The sequence below is a fragment of the Sparus aurata genome, chromosome 1, assembly GCF_900880675.1.
Source record: "Sparus aurata chromosome 1, fSpaAur1.1, whole genome shotgun sequence".
NCBI lineage: Eukaryota > Metazoa > Chordata > Actinopteri > Spariformes > Sparidae > Sparus > Sparus aurata.
The window spans coordinates 11006469-11020809 of NC_044187.1; the positions used below are offsets into that span (position 1 = coordinate 11006469).

At 42.4% G+C, this 14341-nt stretch overlaps 1 protein-coding gene across 5 annotated transcripts in view; it reads right to left on the reverse strand.

Moving 5' to 3' along the window:
- LOC115585913 (protein sidekick-1) overlaps positions 1-14341 on the reverse strand; it is a 251660-nt gene that overhangs the window by 69999 nt on the left and 167320 nt on the right. For all 5 annotated transcript variants that reach the window (XM_030424570.1, XM_030424559.1, XM_030424595.1 and 2 more), the window contains 6 exons: positions 13502-13618; positions 13218-13385; positions 12223-12325; positions 11924-12097; positions 8327-8463; positions 7062-7209 (listed from right to left, as the gene is read on the reverse strand). In XM_030424570.1, the coding sequence (XP_030280430.1) occupies positions 7062-7209; positions 8327-8463; positions 11924-12097; positions 12223-12325; positions 13218-13385; positions 13502-13618 (847 nt within the window). The remainder of the gene's footprint in view (positions 1-7061; positions 7210-8326; positions 8464-11923; positions 12098-12222; positions 12326-13217; positions 13386-13501; positions 13619-14341) is intronic.

The window sequence follows — 14341 nt, forward strand, 5'->3', positions numbered from 1 at the left end:
GTGTATCATGCAATCTCATTTAATACATCTACTTTTCATCTCTGCCTATATTGTTCATTTATTTCAAACAAACCACCACTGCTGCTGATGAAAACATTTAACGCGTTGCTTCCAGAGGGATTTCTCCGGGGAATGATGGAGCTGACACCGGGTTTTAAAACAACAAATGTAGAAGCGTTCATGAACTCGGTGTAAGTTGAATTGCATTTCCACTCACTGGTGGCTTAGAAAAACAAACAGGCATTTACTGTCTGTGTGTGGCAGATTACTGTTTCTATTCTGTTTGATATTGCTCCTTTTAACTTGAGGTTTCCCTACTTTTGTTCAACATAAACACTTTCCCGTAGACCAGCTACACAGGGTAACAGCAGCAAATAACTCATCACTATTAGCTGGGAATGAGCAAAGAGCTCATCTTTTTAATTTTCAGTGAGACAGTGTGATCACTCGCTCTCTCTCCCCTCTTCAGCTCTCTTCTGTCTCTTCAAACCTTTTTCCCTCATCTTTCCTTTGACTTCTCGATCCCCTTCTCTCCCATCCGCACACTTTCACCTTTCATCCATCATGTCCTTTGGCCTCAATTATTTCATCCTTCTATCTTTTACTCATCTCCTTCCCTCCTCTTTTTCTCTGATCACGCCCCCTAGCCCCCCTGCCTTCCCCTCGCCGCCCCGCCCGTGATTAAAGCTCCCAGCCCTCTCATGGTTGGTAAAGCACACAGGCTGAGCTGGTCAGCCTCTGGCTTTACTGTAAGCAGCTCAGCTAACGTAATCAGAGCCATATGCGCTCACACACATATACACACACAGACAGACAAACACACATATAAACACACCAAACACATTTCTCCCAGCTTAAGACAGACTGCTACATCCGATGGTCTTTTCCCTTCCATGGATTATGTCTGGAGATTTACATCCCTCCAACCCCCCCCCCCCCCCTTCCCCTCTGTGCCCCATGTCTCCCTGAATGATTCCCTATGAGCTATTGAGCCATTAGCCGTGCTATGGCTCTGTGTATATGTGTGTCCGAATCTGTATGTGCCTATAAATGTGTGTGCACATCTATATGTGTGTGAAGGCAGGGGTGTGAAAGGCTGTTAGCTAGAGACTTACGCAGGCGGATATATGGCACAGGCCAGTGGTTTTACAGCTGTGCTTTACTTCCATTAGGTTAGGCACTGTCAGACAGCACCAGGTGCTACAGCCATATACATGCACACACATACACACACATAGGCTAATGGGCCTTGTGTGAATGAGATGGGCATTAGTGTAGCCGTCTGGAAAAGGGGTGTATATAATCCTCAACTATGCCACAGCTTTTGACTGCAATTGATGATGCACATTAATGCATATACACAAACTCACGCTACACACACACACACATATCCACACAGTACTTAACAGATGCGGTCATTCACCGTTTGACTGCAAATAAAACACACGCACAGACGCACCCTGACACACTTACTCGATAGCAGAATCTCCTTCTGAATTGCCTTAATTTCCTCCCAAACAGTACATATTTCATACAGTGGGTTCAGCGTGAGGACGTCAACTTTACACCTGAGACCGAATGTACAAACCCCAACACGTCCACTCAAGACACTACTTTAAATTCACCCCGACACCCACAAACATTCGCGCCGAGACCTACACATGCACCGCAACCAAACAAATCAAACGCAGCCCGTAAATATGTCTGACTGCCGCGTGACACACTTTCTCTGTCCCTTGTTATTAAGTAAAAGAGGACATTTTCTGCAGGATATGTACATGTTTTCTAGCATGTGAGTGAAAAATAGAGGGGGGGAGGGGGGGCATGTTTTGAGAGTCCATATGCCAGGGGAATTAGTAAAAGTTTTCTATCTGTGTCATTCTCCACAGTTTAATGCCCACTGGCTTTCTCACTAAACCCACATATACACCGACTCTTAAATTTAATGGTGTTACCGGGATGTTAAATCTGCCGCTATTGGAACGGGATAGTAAAAATTTGATCCAGTATGAGAAGGAAATAGAGAGAAATGTGCAGAGGGCAACAGAAATAAAAAGCCAGAGAGAAACCAGATGGGATGTGATTGGACACAACCAGCTGAATAGATGAGCTTATTTTCTACTTGTATGACACTTTAAGTCTTGTCTGCTTTAAATGTTGTGCTGTTGTTGCCCGAGGCTAAAAGCTGCACAAACAGAGGAGGGTGACATACTAAAGAGAATCTGTCGGGGAAATGCACTTTGCGCTATTCTCCCTATGAAAACCAGCTGCAGCACACATTTGCTACTGTATACTGACTGACTAAAAGAATAGATCATTAAACCGCTTTAACTGCATAGAAGCATACTTAAAAAAAAAACAGGTGACACCAGATGCTCCGTCTTTGTCGTTGTAGTTGGAGCGCAGAACATCAACAATCAATTTTCATATAAAAAAAATATTAAATAAGATAAAACTAACAATACTGGCTGACTGCAGTATAGTGTGCCCTCAAGGTAGCTGATGACAAAGCAGATGAAACTGGCAGTCACAGCTATACCTGCTCCTGCTTTGTTTGCCTTATTTAGTTTCGAAGGCTTGTTGTGAAATAACTACAGATGCACCTGTGACACCTATTAGATCAGGTTTGAGGCCAGGATTCTGGTTGTAGTTAAGTAAAAACTGGCAAAGTTTAAAAAGTCTTCCGATAAAAGGAGAGTAATTTCTTACTTTTATTATCATGCAAATAATCAAATAGACGTAGACATACATTGTAAACACAGCTCAAGGTTGACTTTGATCAAGAAGTGCATGATGGTTACAGAATATACAAAAATATTATAATTTACAACTGTTGCTAATTGATCCTTATCTAGGCACTTTCTGTTTAACTTATAATACTTATAAATATAATAAAATGTTATAATACGAAGGCCACATCGTGGGTGCCGTAGGTACTGGTCTATTCAGCAGTGTGGACGTCAAAGGATGATCTGTTAATTTGTAGGTTAATCACATAACGGTTATTATAACAAATTGTATATACAAAAAAGGTTGGTTGGTTTTAATAAAACCCCTTTCATTAAATGTGTGTAAAAGAGCTCCTTGCATTGACATGACTGGGGTTCAAGGTAAATGTTTGAGGCTTTATCTTTCTCTACTGTGAGGTCAAAGAATTTTCAATTACATTTTCCAAGGTACAAAAAAATCAATTTTGTGCACTCTTTTATATTCACCACAAATAACATACTATCAGTTGACCTCAAGCTTTTTGAAGACACTCCATCATAATGAAAAGCAAAAGGAAAACAAGTACATTAAGCACCAGTGTGTGTCCTCTTCATTTATACATTTTGACTAAGATTTAGATGGTGTTGTATGGAATGTTCACAGTAATGCTTCAGAAGCTTGTTAACTTGTATTTTGTTTCTCCTAATTTCTACAAACAATGAAAAGATTACACATGTGTATAAGAGTTGGGTTATAGATGATGTCATCGTCCATTGCTCATGGCCGACAGTAATCGACAACTGAGCCCCCGTTGTAACATCATGATTTAAGAAGCATTTCTTTTAATCATTTCAGTATCATTTGCATTTTCTTGGCTTAGCTTCTTCTATATGAAACCAGATAACTTTGTTTCAAGCACATCTAAGTTACAGACATACGGTGCAGAGACACTTTTAAAATCGGCACAGGGATGTATGTTGGAGTTTACCCGACTACCACCTAATGGCTACTCTGAGGGGAGACGCTACCTCATATACAAACACGCATAGTAATGCCCAGCCACACCCTCCCACCAACATCCTCGTCCATCGCAATGTTTTACTGAAGACGTTCAATATGTATTTCATCTACAGCATGCGTAAATAAGCTGAGGTTGATTTATATATACAGCATGTGTCAAGTGGATCCATCAATAAATCATTGGTATCTGATCAGGTACATATTGGACTTAACTATAGTTTGTTACCTCCTCTCCGAAAGTATTCATTTAAAGGGACTACAGAGCTAATGTGGACACAGCAAAAACCATCAGCCCGATGAAATGTAGATGAACCTCGGTCAGCTTTCCTGTTGAAGTTATTTGTGCCATGTGCTTGAATTGTTTATATTGAAAAGGAACACAAGGTGGCTAAAAGTTCTCATCATTTGTTTTTTTGCAGTCCTAATCCGCTCTTTAGATTGGTAAAAACATATCAGGAACGGAATAAACACGTCATCCAGGAATATGGCCTTCCATCGCTGTAGTCATTGCTAATGGCTTCTTGAGGTTGTATAACCTGACTCTGATAAACACATGTTTCTTATTTTTTTCGAGCTAATCTGACCTGGATTTAGGATGAATCAATTGATCCTGTATTATATATTTTGTGTGCTCATGGCGAAGAAGCTTGTTCTCATCTGGCAGAGCCCTCATTAGTGCAAGCCTTCTCTCTGACATTTCTGCTCTATATATCTTCATGTTAAGGGCACCTTTTGGCATAGCTTAGCCACATCCATCCATCTTTATCCCTTTATGGGGTCGCGGGGGTTTTTGCTTGAGCCAATCCCAGCTGTCTTTGGGTAAGGGCAGGGTACTCCCTGGATAAGTCGCCAGCTCATCGCAGATGGCAGGAGGCTGCCATGCAAGGTGCCAAACTCAACCTCCTGTTCAGTATCTTGCTCATGGACACTTCGACATGCAGCTTAGTTCAGCCTAGGGCTGGGATTTGAACCAGCGACCTTCCGATCACTAGCCGACCTGCTCTACCCGCTGAGCTACAGCCGCCCCAGTTTAGTCACAGTTAAACACAACTACATAATTTAAGATTATCATGTTGGAAAACACAGGACAAAACTCCTGTAAATCTTCCAATCTCCTTATGAAACTCCGAAAGCATTCGGAGCATTGAGTGTCTGTAGTGTGTGTATATGAGAGAAAAAAATGAGAGCGAGGGAGAGATAAAGAGAGAAAGACAGAGAGGGCTATATCACACATCCATGTTAAAGTCTGATGTGTTCTGGTTCCGGCTGAACAGCTGGAACAAAAAATTAAGAGCAACTGCAAAGAAAATTGAGACAGATGCTTTAAAGTTCTGATGATCGCAGGAGTTCAACACAATTAAGCATAATCTGTCATTCCTTTGTTAATGCTTCCTCTTTAAAGCTGGTAATGGTGTGAGTGTAGGTCGTGCATGAATAACTGAGTGTGTGTGTGTGTGTGTGTGTGTGAGAGAGGGAGAGTTTCTGCATGTCAAGGTAATATTTTACATCTATGATCACATTCATTCTTTTACCTATGCATGTACATTTGCCAAGAAACTCTTTCTTAGTACCACAGTGCTCCCGAGCAGGGATGCGAGAAAAGAAAGGTAGGATAAAGCAAATATGCAAAGAGAAAGAGAAAAACATGTAGGAATTAATACTGTTATGATAAAGATCCTAACCAGTACAAGAACAGAATGGGAGAGTGCAGAAGCAGCTGGGACGTCAAACTTTAATAAGGGCTTTTAGTCATCGTGCTTCTTACACGCTTCTTCTTCATTCTCTGTCCTGTTCCCTCACTCTGTCCACATTACTGCATTTTGTCATCCTTCTCATTTGCTTCTGCAGGACATTTTCCTCCGCCTCACTCTCCCTGTGTGTCGAGTGCAGCACGCGCCTTGGCATCTGTGACTGCTCGTGTGCGTCTCTTATCCAGGCAAACATCCAGCAGATGAAAAGCAAAGTGTGGCTGGTTACGTATGAGACAAACACTGAAGAAGAGACGTATCCATCTGCTCTGATACACTGACCGGTGATGACTTGTCTGTCTGCCAGTCCTTCATTTAGCTAGGATCAATCCAATCTATTCTCCAACAGCCTGTACCAGCCAGCTTTGAACTGTGGACCATGGTTGGACAATAAAACAATGCGCTGGTGCATGCAGAAGAGGAGGAGGGAGAAGAAAGGAACAGGAAAGAGGAGAAAAAGAAGTGCAGATAATAAAGGAAGCGCACGCTGAGGAGAGGAAAACTGACAGGAGAGTGTAATCTGAGGTGTGTGAATGTGTGATGGCAGCGTTCACAGCTGCTGCTGTTGCTGGGAGTCTGCTTGGCAGAACTACAACTGGTATCGGCCTCTGGTCACACTATTCAGCCAGGCACAGCCATGTATGTGTGTGCGTGCGTGTGTGTCCACCTTACAATGCAAGGCCACATCTGTTGTATTGTGTGTTGGTGTCGGAGAATTGGTAGATGTGTGTATTCAGGGGCAAAATTGTTAAGAGGCCTGCCACACCCCCTCCAACCCTCTTTCACTCGATCCAGCTCAATCAGTGCTAAGGCATCATAATTACCCCCATTAGTGTTTTCTCTTGGGATAAACATGCAAACTCACACCCACCCACACACACACACACACACCCACCCACACATAAAACTCCACACAACCATCTATTTACTTTTCAGGCCAAATCACACTTGCACACACAGACACGCAGAGCGGTTAATTTCATCATTTTTGCTGTTTAGTTCACGATGTGTAATGGAAGGAGACTGGCGAGGAAATACACACACATACACACGATGTCACGCAGACATCTACAGCATGGATGTGATGAATATAAATTGCTCATTGCAAAGGAAATGGATTCTAAACAAAAAGGGCCCTCCCTTCACCCCCGCCTTGTTAGAAGCCATCCTTATTTCATCCCCAGTCTGAATGCTGCGTCCCTATCCATGCTCATGGTAACACACACAATATCACACACACGTACACACTTAGACACACAAATTAGAGTGTGTGGGTGTGCATACACTATGCCTTTTGACTGCATAAAGGTTTCAGTTTATTCATTCCCAGTTGTGTAAGGTAGTGTGACCAAGTCTATTACACACAGATGGAGCAGGCTAAAAAAAAACTCTATTTCACACACATCACAGCATGTTCAACATAAAAAAAAGAATGGTTTCATGCTTTTTAGAAAACATCAATGAAATAGCAGTGTGGCTTCACGAGAAGAATCGTGAAGAATGTGTTGAAATAAAGCCGGTAGTGGTGAGTGTGTGTCCCAGACAAAACACTGTGTCTTTTCAGCGTGCACGTCATTCTCTTACCTCTGCGTCTCGGCGCTGTACTGACCCCTGCCCACTTGATTGACAGCGCAGAGTCGGAACTGATAGGTACGGGCAGGCGTGAGCCCGCCCACCGATACCTCGGTCACCGCGGGATCGACCTCTGATAGGTAGACCTTCCACGGCGAGTCTAGACGGAAGACACAAAGATTAGAGGCTGATAATATCAGGCTGAGGCAGGACAAACAGAGACTCAGGGACACTTGGGACCCATAAATCAAAAGGAAAGAAGGGAGGAATAGATACAAGAAGGAGGGAAGGCAGAACGGAAGGGGTGGAGAGAATTATAAAGAAAACAACGATCACAGGACGCAACAAGAAAAAGTTGGAGGGAAGAGGAGGATTAATAAAGAAGCACAGATGCTTCTGTATACCGTTGCCAGCTTGTTGCCGGCTTATCTTTCAGTCTTTCTCCTGAAGATACCACAGACAGATGCACTATCATCATCGCGCCAGCCACATAAGGACAGTCTGTGTGTCATTTAAAGCGAGCCGAGTGAGTGTACTAGAGACATACATGAAAATACATTGTATTTAAAATGGCCCATTATCTCTAGAATATCCTAAACATCTAATACACACAGCTGGTTATCAGAGTGCACAAAACCCCTCACCGTCTGGATTAAGTGTTTACTTAAATCAACCAGACCTTCAAATGTTTTTATTTCTATCATTATCTCGCCGTATCATTGTAGATGCTACAAAACAGCTGCTGAAATAGAAACACTAGAACACTTAAAGTCATATTCCTGCTGTCTCCCTACAAGTGATCAGAATGCAGATCAGTCCAGCTCCTATTGTCATGTGCCAAGCCCTTGACTCTACATGTATCAGCCACCAATCCATCCCCTTATCTTACAGCAGGAGTAAGAGCTGCTCCACAGCCATCTCCCTCCAATCTGTTTCTCCTGTCACTCTATTCCTCAATTCCCCTCTCCTCTCTCTTCCTCTATTTCTCATTTGACAAAGAGCCAGCCTGCTGTTAAAACATCTGTGGCAGAGAGAGGGTGAGAGACTGAGAGAGACAGAGAGTGAGAGAGGGTGAGGGAGGGAGGGAGGAAAATAAGAGTTTATTTATAGGGAACCTGGATGTGCATTTACGCTGCAACACCACTCTCCATATGTCCGCCTCTTGTAAATGAGTGAGCGTCAGTGCCTGGTAGACAGCAAGAGCACAGCTGTTTGCCGCTCAGGGACTATAAAGTATGCACGCATACACACATAAAACGACAAACACACATACGTACTGTTCTCGGAGAGCTCCAGCAGGTAGTGGAGAAGTGGGGAGTTCCCGTCAAAGGGGCGCAGCCAGGAGAGGAGGACGGAGCGAGAATCAGAGTCATTAAGGTGGGCGGTCAGGGAGCGAGGAGAGTGCGGCAGCTCACTGCACACACAAAAAAAAGACAAGAAAGACCCCAAAAAATCAATTTGACAATAGTTTCTTAGCCAACTGAGTGACTAAGTCAAGACTTTCTTTAAATGTCTTAATGCCAGCACTGGTAAAAGCAACTGAACAGTTTGGATTAGAGCTGCACAATTAAACAAAATATACTCATGATCACATTATGGCTAGTTGCAATATCCGAATCACAGTCGCTACAATTTTTCACGATCACAGTATGAAATTGGAAGCCATGTCATGCAACCCTAGCTTGAAGGAACAGATATTTTGACAGCACAGGTGGAATTCATAACGTTAACAATGGCTGCATTCCATTTAGATGAGCTGGATCTAAGGCTCTGGTATTATGGGCTTTCTAGGACACTTAATAAGAAAGAAGCCATTGTTAACATTATTGTTCACATCCGTGCTTTACGTGCTTTGACAAGCCAAACAGTCTGCCATTGAAAGAGTCTATTTGTAACTAGGTTTCAACTGGTACCGGTCCTTGATTTCCACAAGCAGTTGTCAAGCAACCAGCAAAGACTCCAGAGGTTGCTGCTCTAGGCCAAGAAATACGCCATAACCCATTTAAAACCTCTGTTGGATTAAACAAATGAAATATAATGTGTTCATTTGTGAGCTTCATGGGTACAGTATTTCTGCTACTTGCTACTCATGGTTGCTACAGATCTACTGTTCAGACATGATACCACTCTCCTATCTGGGCGGTGAATATCAATTTTTGTATTTAGCTTCTGGGAAGAAAGCCAAAAAGAGGGTGTCCAACTACTCTTTTCAAATCCACATCTAAACCATAGTTAGTGTGAGTGTGTCTCAGCATGTAATTACATATTTATGCAGTTGTGTTTGTCTGTGACAAAGTGCCAAGACTTTTTATTAGACAGATATTTGTTTCCCGTGTTTTTGTTTTGCTATTAGATGTGTGGTGGAATAGTGTTGGCTCTGACATCCAGGTTGGTTCCTGGGCCTGGTCCAGGATCAGTTCCAGTGGGAGATATCTTCTAAATATGGCCGTGTTTTGCATATTTTTATTGTGATATTTTATTCTGTACATGATCTGGACAACAGCAAATATATTTCACCACATCTATTAAAAAGAAATTCCCCAGACATTTGGCCATCCCCCACGGATAGTTGTGCATCCCCGCCATGATAATAACAAAGAAAGCAACACAGATATATTCATGAAAGCAATAAAGAGTGTCCAGACATTTGATTATAGCCCATTTTAGTGCATCATAAAAAACATTTGGCTGAAAGGAGGAGATGGACTAGAAAGCAGATCTCAGTGTTACTCAATGTGAAGGCTACAGGTGCTAGCAGAGATAACGGGAGTTAGAAGATATTAACAGACCACATAAAATAGCAAGATACATGTATTTACAAAATACCATGAAAAAAGACAGATCGCTTAAACTAGCTGCATTTCATATTCATAAGCTCATGAATTATTTCTAAACAATCATGGATGTGTTGAAATCCATGAGAGGCTTTTCTCTGACAGGCTGCGGGCTCTTGATAATTTCATCAGATTATATCAAAGTTAAAACATGTTTCAGTTTTTACTTTTGCTGTCTGCATGTGGTTTTTAGGTTTAAATATTCAAGCGGGTATGAAGTCAGAAAATATGCATAGCATATAAAGAGAGAAAGAGTGAAGAGAGAGATATTAGAAATATGACGTAATGTTAAAGCTGGGGGGAGAGTTGCGCGCCGCCAAGAAGAAGAAGCAGGGGCAGCGGTGAATGAGGCAGAGAGGGAGCAAGGGGAAATGAGAATGATGTTTTCTTTTCTGAGCTGACATGATCATATTAATTAATGGATGAGCTTAGTGAACGTTAGAGCAACTAGCTTCACACGGCCCACACGAGATGCACGCACGCAGGCACGCACGCACACACATATGCACCGACGCACACTCACAAACGCATGGATGGGTCTTGCGGGAGTTGAACCAATAACCTGCTGGTAATTAGTCTGCCTCCTCAGCCGCCAGCGTCTGTTAGCCTCCATGACCCATTGATACCGAGCTAACGAGAATGTCAGTCACACGTAGATGCACGCACCCACACACACACACACACACACACAGGCGCACACACACACACGCACACACACACACAGTCGTACAGAAATCCCTTCATTCCCTGCATGTTTTTTCACTGCCATAAACAAAGACCCACTTCCTCCCTCTGAGTTTGACATGTGTAACCTCTCCTCGCTGTATAATTCACAAGCAGTGGACTCATGTTCTATCTCTCTTTTACCCTGCAATTGTATTAATATATCATAAGTGCCATTCATAAATATATTATACAAGTGCCTATTACTATATAAGGCCTGATGGTGTTCTCTCACAGTGGCTGTAACCAGGCTGTCTGGCTTGCGGGACACAAAAGTATGTGTTTGGCATGCTTTAATCTTGGCTTCAGGAATGGCTGCTCATACCAAACTCATAATGTGACCTGTTTGGCATGTGTTCATCCGAGCCATGCGTGCACATATTGCACACTGAATGTACACATTTTGCACTCCAACGCTATAACGGCTGTGGTTTCAAAGAGCAGGGAGTGTACTCTACATGTAGTACAGGCTACTTGATAGTGCATATGACCTTATTACTACTGTCTAATAATAACTCACACTAACAAGCCACATTCTAACACCTACAATAAAGTTTTTTGTGATATAGACATATGTTGGGTTTACATGATGCATGTTACAGAACATGTCTATTATGGAAACAAGTGATTATTTCATTGCGACAGCCGCTGATATAAGCCGATACTAATGCTTTCATTATGTTTGGCAATGTGATAATTATCTATGTGCTGCTTCTCCTGAATTTAATTTTCTCCAAAGTCTGTCTTTTTTTTTCTTCTGTAATACCCGATTCGACGGCATCCCTCCTGTCAATCATATCTGCAATTAGAATCAGACAGACTGCTTGCTATGGATCGGCTGTTTGTTTTCCCACTTGATTGCAGTACAAAAAGTCAACGACGCTATTGTGCCTGATCACGAAGAAGAAAACAATTCATGTTTTGATTATTGGATGAATGCCTGATCTGTATTCAAAATAAACACATATAAATAACACATAAATACTGTAAATAACCACAAGGTAACATTAATAGTACAAAATGAATACAGTTGGCACTCGGCAGAGCGCATACCTCTGCCAAGGCCAAACAGTCTAAATACTATTCTAAAAAAAAAAAACATATTTAACTCAGCAAGATCTGCATCAAATTCATCAAATGCCTTTTTTTCTTCATTAAAGGATGCATCAAGCATTACTCCCAGAGAAATTAACAAAAATATGAAAAAAGCCCCTACAGTACGATGAAAACAAGAAAATCATTCCCGGAGACGTCCCTTTATCAAGGTCTGCACCAAAAGTTAGGCTATATGTTTATGACATTGTCTTAGAAACTCACATGACTTCGAGGCGTGCAGAGTGAGAATCATTGCCGGCCTTTGACGTGACGGTGCAGGTGTAATCCCCAATGTCACCTGACCATGTCTGGCCAATGGTGAGGGTTCCCTGGCGCACGGAGACGCGGCCTCCACTGGTCGGAAGGACCACCACACCACCTCGATCCCACCTGAAGCTGCAAGAGAAGGAGAATACAGATACTCTATGTTGCATGGGTTCACACACACAGAAAGTAGTGGGGTCTAAAGAAAAGAGTTAAGAGAAGTACCTCTATGTTAACACAAACAGACAAGCCAGTACCTGATGTCGACTCTGGGGTCATGTGTAGCATTACAGTCCAGAATAGCAGTAGTTCCTTTGATGACACGCTTGTCTGCTGGAGGCACAGAAATGACTGTACGACCTGCAAAAAATCAGAGAGAAATCCAGAGAAGAGGAGAAACATGGAGAGAGAGAAAGAGAAAAGAAGTGACAAAGCGGGATTCCACTGTTAATTTGTCTCTTATATTAACATGACACGCAGTCTTACTGAAAATGTATAACTTTAAATGCATGAGGCTCCAGACTAACGAGACATTAATTAGTCTACAGCTTAGCCCTGAATCGTTGAAGCTAAACAGCACACGAGCAGGCTTCCCCTCTCACTCACAAACACACATACAGACACCCACACGCACACTCACACACACACACACACACACACAAACACACACAAACACACACACACACACACACACTCACACACACACACACACACACACACACACACACACACACACACACAAACACTGCTTAGTCCATCACATTAGTGGTGCTTTGATTTTAGCCATTTCACACATTTTAGAACCCAGAGAGAAAAGTGCAGTGGTAGAAAAATAAATGTGGTTGCACTGCAGAAAACATCTGTTATGTCCTCAGTCAAGGTGTATTTGGGATGTGACTAGGCCTCCAATAGCATAGAACATTGTTTTTACATATCACAGATGACTGTGGGTTAATCTAATTCAACAGTATTTAATCTGAAGCTGCTGCCAAGATATATGTATGTATATAATAAGCCAACCAATAAGTTCACCAGTTAATCAATCATCCTCTAGCCCAGGCCAATCAGATGATTATTTCACTACTGCAGCAGCCCACTGCATCGATAACCAATCACACAGCGGTTCATTAGCCTGAGCTAATGCTATTGGACAGCTACAGATAAATAAGTGTTCCATGTCTGTTTTAGTCTGTTTAACAAAAGTATATTGAGCACTTTAAGTGTGTAAAGTACGTGTGTGTATGTATCTTACTCCAGACGGTGAGTGTTGCTGTGGTGTTGATGGTTCCCTCTGAATTGGAGGCAATGCAGGTGTATTCTCCTGAATCCTGGAAGCTGATTGGCTGAATCTCCAAACCACCTGACTGTAATAGTGTGAATTTTGGAACCTGGACAGAGCCGCTGGCTAAGATCTGTGACCCTGCAGAGACAGGAAATAATAAAATAGCCTTAAAATAATCAAAGTGATTAAACCATTGAACCATCAAGTCAGTGTGTTTGCTCAGTGTGTGATGTACAGTGTGTGTGGTCTGTTACCTTTCTTCCATGTGATGGCAGGTTTTGGAGCTCCGCTTGTTTGGCAGGTAAACAAGGCTGTGTTCCCATCAGTTACTGTTTGGTCGGACGGAGGGAATGTAAATGTCGGGGCCACACCTGAAACAAAAGAGAAAACATGAGAGGAGAGAAAAAAATGGCAACTGAGAGCAGATTGGTTGGAAAATTAGTGGAACCGGAGTGAAGCTTAATGGCAAGAGAAAACAGACGAACGGAAAAGGAAAGGATGACAGTGTTGATCTTAACACAAATGCTTCCGCTTTGATCAATGGAGGCTTTATTCATTACTGGTCCTACGTGCATGTGCATAAATGTGGAAGGTGGTGGTGTGGAAACTCCACAGGGACTTTTAATTATAACGCTCACTAAACAGGACGTAACTCTACTGAGACAAATACAGCCGTAAATATAAAGGTGCAGGCTTCTGCAGCTGACACGCACCGCAAACCATCAAGCCGAAGCAGAGTGTGCAACTGACTCTGACTTTCACTTGAATTGCAAAATCAAAATAGCCTTTTGTTTCAGGTGGAGATGTGATTAACGAGTCATATTACCAAATGACAGAGGAAAAACCTGTTCTATTTCCCAGAGCAAACAGAACTCGCGTTGCAAAACAAAACGGCGGACATGTGATTTTCGTATGAAAAGTAATGACCGATTGTGTACACGTAAAAATGTAGAGGATAGTGGCAGCAGATAGTGGGGCAGCAGGAACAATTATCATTACTATTTTGGTAATCGTTTAATCTGTTGAGTTGTTTTTAATGGGGCTCCGTGTAACTTCTGAGTTGTGCTGGAAGACGGCCGTTGCTACCACCGTTG